This window comes from Acartia tonsa, chromosome 7 (assembly GCF_053477335.1).
Source record: "Acartia tonsa isolate MP-2025a chromosome 7, ASM5347733v1, whole genome shotgun sequence".
NCBI lineage: Eukaryota > Metazoa > Arthropoda > Copepoda > Calanoida > Acartiidae > Acartia > Acartia tonsa.
The window spans coordinates 22,901,069-22,906,536 of NC_137266.1; the positions used below are offsets into that span (position 1 = coordinate 22,901,069).

The window sequence follows — 5,468 nt, forward strand, 5'->3', positions numbered from 1 at the left end:
AATGAGTGATTATCCATTTCTTTCCCGCGTCTCCTCTCATTTCACTCATTTTTATGACGTCACAATGAGCGACTTCCTCCATTTACCTCTAAGATTGTGATGGTACTTAAAATTTCGCAAACCATGATTGTGTGTTTTCAGATTTTTAATGAATACGAATACGAATAGTTATAGTGTTTCTATTTAAAAGTAATCTAGACGAAGGCGAATTTTAAGGGGGAGAGGGTGGCTCTTTGAACTAACTAATGGATGTTGATTTTTAAAAGCGAACCTTTTCTATATTTAGAAAGAATGGGGGAAAGGGGAAGAAGTTAACAATAAATATACGAATCTGTAATATCCTTCTTATGGGAGGGGGAGGGGAGGGAGGGCATAGTTATAGTGTTTCTATTTAAAAGTAGTCTAGACGAAGGCGAATTCTAATGGGGAGGGAGGGGGTGGCTTTTTGAACTAACAAATGAATGTTGATTTTTTAAAGCGAACCTTTCTTTTCTATAATTAGAAAGAATGGGGAAAAGGGGAAGAAGTTAACAATAAATATACGAATCTGTAATACCATTCTTATGGGAGGGGGAGGAGGGGGGGAGGGCATAGTTATAGTGTTTCTATTTAAAAGAAGTCTACTAGACGAAGGCGAATTTTAAGGAGGAAGGGGGTGGCTTTTTGAACTAACTAATGAATGTTGATTTTTAAAAGCGAAGCTTTTCTATAATTAGAGTCGGTCATTCCATCCATACGTCCGTACGTCACAGTTAGCTCTTTTCGTTAATTTAAACAGGTTAGAACTGTCCTACCAATTCCAAACTTTGCATGATGATTCCTGTAGTAGTTAGGTACGATTTAGGAGCGTATCAACTCTATAATTGTTACTAGAATAGCCATACGTTCATTTTTAACGTGTTGATTTTTAACCTTTTTACCAACTAATTTTTATGTAATAAAATTATCCGATTGTTCTGATTTTTGGTATATTGATTCCTGAGACAAAAAAGTACAATATTATATGCGAAGCAACTCTATAATCAAGTCACAAAAATGTAAGTATGTCCATAAACATTATCCTGTATCAAGCAGTTTTTCAAAAAATTAACTTACAATTTTGCTTCGACTCTTATACATTTATATTCTGATCATTCAGATCTGACACTATACAAGTGTTAATGTCCGTTTGTCCTACTGTCTCAGTGCTTCGCTTTTATGGATGTTGTCATCCTTGTTGTATTAAAACTTGGTGTAGAAGGAAATGACGAACTCAAAAACATTTTTAACATAGCTCTTGGTTTAAAGCTAAAATGTACGTAAAAGTACTGCAAACATTTTTTTTCATCATCTTTGTAGTAGTGCAGTTGCTCTATAATTAGTGTAAATGTACGACGTTTAACCTAACCTAACCTATTTAATAAGCGAGGGAAGATATTTTTTTGGTACACCCTTTAATTGTAATGTGAAATTGTTACATTAACTATATAATCCTTTTCTTTATCTTAAAACATATTATTGTTGCTGCGCTATTTATGGATATAATAGTACGATATAATTTTGGCAGAGGTTACCACCACCCTCTCATCATAATCGCCGCTAGAAAAAGTGACCCCCTAAAGAATTTTTTTTCTTTTTCTTTTTAAAACTAAAATCGAAATGGGGAGGGGGGGTTCTACTTTCCACCCCACCTCCAGTGACCCTAGAGGCCACTTTGGGTGTAGCCACTAGTTCATGGATAAAAGATATATTGTTTCAGAAAGACATAAGATAAAGGAAACAGAAAAATGAATCTGATTAAATTAATAACGATAGCAGTGATACTTTTCAGTCAGGTAATTATAGCAGTGATTTAAGAATAAACAGGTGTGACAACATCCTCAAAAGCGAAGCTCTGAAACGGTAGGACAAATGAACATCAACATTTGTAGAGTGTCAGAACTGATTACGCTTAATATATAAATGTATGAGTATAAAAGAAAATTTAAGTAAATATGTTGCAAAACTATGAATATACAGTATGATGTTTAGGGATATACTTATATTTTGAGGACTTGATTATTGAGATGCTTTGCTTTTAATATTGTACATTGTTGTTATATGAATCAGTATTCCAACAATTAGTTAAATAAAATAATAATATCACTTAAAAATTGTTGTAGATTTAAAATCAACATATTAGAAATAGACGTACGGACTTTCTGGTAACTATTATAGAGTTGCTACGCTTGTTAAATTGTACCTAACTACTAAAGGGATCATTATGCAAAGTTTGTAATCGATAGGACAATTCTAGCATATTTAAATAAACAAAATATTTTTTGGTGGGGGGGGGGGGAGAGGAACGTCCAAGCATTTTTATCCGGCAAGGGAGGGGGGGGGGGGTTGAGCATGAAAATGATGAATCGTCCTATCCATCAAGATCCCTCAATTAATAATATTTCATTATTTTAGATAAGTTTGCATAGTTGTACAGGAGATTACAGCGACGATTATCCAGAAACCCAAAATACAGGTACAGTCATCCATCCCATCGTATTATAGACAGCTTTTCGTTTTCCAGTTTTGTCGGTCCTAAGGAGCCAAAGACACGGGCCGACTATCAATTTTAGTAAAATATATTTTTTTTTTGGCTAAAAGAGATGAAATATTATATAGTAGGTTTTTTAAGTAGTTCAATTTTTTTATTGCAAAAGACATAAGTTTTAATGAAAACCAATCTTATTGTTTTAATCTTTTTAGTTTCCCACTACAGTATTGTAAACTACGAAGGCCGCCAGTTATTATGTCAGAATAAGAAAGATGCCCCAGAGTATATTAAATATGATAAACAAATAACCCTGGACACCAAGGATTATGGAGTTACCTTATTGTGCAGCTATGCTACTATAAAGGCGTATGAACCTACTACTACAACAACTACAACAACCACCCGACGGCCTGGATATTGTCAGCAAGGTATGCCATATTTATTCATAGTTTTGGTCCGTCCATATTCATAACTAGCAGCTGCGCCCCTAGCATCTAGGGGCTCTCCTCGGAGCGATATGGGTAGGCAGAAAAATATCCTAAAACTAAATCCAGACTCATAAAATAGCCTAAAACCTTCTCAGGACCTATTGGAAGCTTCACTGTAAAGAAGAACCATATCGGTTCAGCGGTTATCGAGATCCTTCGATACAGACAAAAAAGCTTAATACTTTATATAACAGGACTACCTGCTACGCCCCTAGAGACCTCTAGTGGCACTTTTAATTTAAAAAAAAAATAATAGGTAACATGTCTATGTTGCGTTCAAGTCTCTGCGTAAAAATATCTTTGGAGGGTGTTGTTACCCTCCCCCAAAATAGTTATAAATCTTTTAGGGACCTATGAGAAGCTACCCAGTTAAGGAGAACCCAATCGTTTCAGAGGTTAGCGAGATTCTTCGGTACAGACAAACAGACAGACAACATACATATAGCTCTGATTGATAATTTAGGCATGTTAGAATCTTATAAATTTTCTTAAGGATTTCTTGAATGTTTAGACATAACTCGTTTAATGACATATACAAGCTATTGCCAGAAAGGTGTGCAAAAGACAACCAAAAAAATTAACACATCAATTACTTCAAAATGAAGGAGGAGTGTGTAACAGCCAATTTTTATTTATTCTGAATATTTTAGGTTGCACGTATGTTCCAAGCTTTAACATGTGTTTACAAGATCGCATTCTAAGATATAGGTAATTTTTTAGTAGAGAAGCTTCTCTTCCAAAGGTTGTGCTTGTCTGTCGGTCGGTCTGTTAGCCGGTCTCAAATGTAAGGAAATTGTCAATTTTAAGTTTTAGATGTGCAGATGTTATTTTTGATTCTCTAGAAGATTAAGATTATATAGGAAAATAACTCAAGTGTACTTTGAATAAAGTCTAATGAATTAGGGTAGATTTATTATTTATATTTTTATTTCTTTGCCTCTATCAACTAAATATAATTGTTTATTTTTAGGCCAAAATTAGAATACTGGTTTTCAAAGAAACAATTATACAAACTTAAATTTTACGAGTGTAATTAAGAAAAAAGATATGAATAATTTATATTTAATTGTATATATTATCCTTAAAAGTAAAACAAACCTAAAAACACTACCAATGCAATGTATTTATCTTATTAAAAATACCTTGTTTATTACAATTAAAGAAATGTAACCAAAGATAGTATTATACCACATTATTTGATTTTTTTATTATAAATGAAAAAACCATTAAAATGCAACTTTAAAAAAAAACAAATTTAACTTTTCCTGTCAGAATGAAATTAGATGTATGCAATAATTCTACACTTTTTTTTGTAAAATATTTTAGAAACTTTAAAGTGCCATTAGTCTGTTCTAGATAAGTATATCTAATTCAGAAAAAATTATAAATGTGTAAAAAGCAATAGCCATACTCCTGCATATTTGTATATGTTCAATATTGTAATCTCAAAATTAAAAATCATTTTGTGCTTAAGATATTTTTTATTTATTTTACTAATAAATCTTTATTATTAAATATATTAATCTATTGTCATTTTCATAATTTGTTATCATTTTAATAGATAATATAAATGTTATGTATACACTTCTGTTGTGACTTTCTTTTGGAAAAACAGAAGGTTCTGTGATTGTTATTAAAGAAGTATATTATAGTATAAAGGTTGCGTGATTATATTTTGAAAATATCAAATTAAATATCTAATTCTGTTTCTTACAAAAAAGAGCATCGTTTATCGGAGATGGCTCTGAAGAAAAAAGTCATTTTTGATTCTTCGCTACCATCTCACTCCTCTCTGTGGTCTAAGGGTTGCGTAACAATTGTATGTTGATTGCTAAAATTTTTAGGTTCGCTTCGCGCTCCACCGTGCCACAACACTTTGCAAGCCACCTGGTTGAAACTAAATTTGAAGCTATCGTCATCTCTATCAAATGACATTTTGTCTAACAAGCCTGCGACTCTAGCGTCACGCACCCGCTTGTCATTAAGGAGATGCTTTGCTTGAATTTCAGCCAAAACCGCGTCAAAACTAAAGACGTTAAAAGTTGTACCTGTTACTACTATGTAAGATTGGCATAATACAGTCGCAATTCATTACTAAGAATGGTCAGGTCAGGCCTTCCAGATAAAGAACACGCAATCAAGGGGTTGGTTGTCTGTAACTGCTGTTATGTTATAATACTTTAGGCTCTTCTTCATTGTTTCAACCGTCCCTAGAGGTATATTGTGGAACAAAACCTTTTGAATTTATATTGATTTAGAAATTAAAATGTCAGCTTCGTTAAACAGATTTTGAAAATAATTGAATGTATTTTAATTAAAAGAATTTGGATAAAAAAGTGTATTTTTTTTAAAAACTTTGCATATTTGGTTCTTTCCCTTAAATGACAATAATGTTAATCTAAATAATTTGTAATTTGCTTTTCGTGGAAGTGTACACCAATTTATCGTCCCTTGTCTTATCCCTTAATTTC

The 5,468-nt window shown here is 32.5% G+C and overlaps 1 protein-coding gene across 1 annotated transcript; it reads left to right on the forward strand.

Moving 5' to 3' along the window:
- Window positions 1-1,663: 1,663 nt before the first annotated feature.
- Window positions 1,664-4,512, forward strand: LOC145325087 (uncharacterized). Its single transcript, XM_080167932.1, has 5 exons — window positions 1,664-1,814; window positions 2,434-2,494; window positions 2,722-2,937; window positions 3,648-3,705; window positions 3,968-4,512. The coding sequence occupies exons 1-5, from the start codon at window positions 1,767-1,769 to the stop codon at window positions 4,032-4,034; spliced, it is 450 nt and encodes a 149-aa protein (XP_080024058.1). The 5' UTR covers window positions 1,664-1,766; the 3' UTR covers window positions 4,035-4,512.
- The last annotated feature ends 956 nt before the right edge of the window (window positions 4,513-5,468 follow it).

Excerpts from the sequence above, each read along its gene's own strand:
- LOC145325087 (XM_080167932.1), top strand. The coding sequence starts at position 1,767 with ATGAATCTGATTAAATTAATAACGATAGCAGTGATACTTTTCAGTCAG. Across the intron at positions 1,815-2,433 it reads CAGTGATACTTTTCAGTCAG|ATAAGTTTGCATAGTTGTAC; the intron begins GTAATTATAGCA and ends TCATTATTTTAG. Across the intron at positions 2,938-3,647 it reads GCCTGGATATTGTCAGCAAG|GTTGCACGTATGTTCCAAGC; the intron begins GTATGCCATATT and ends TGAATATTTTAG.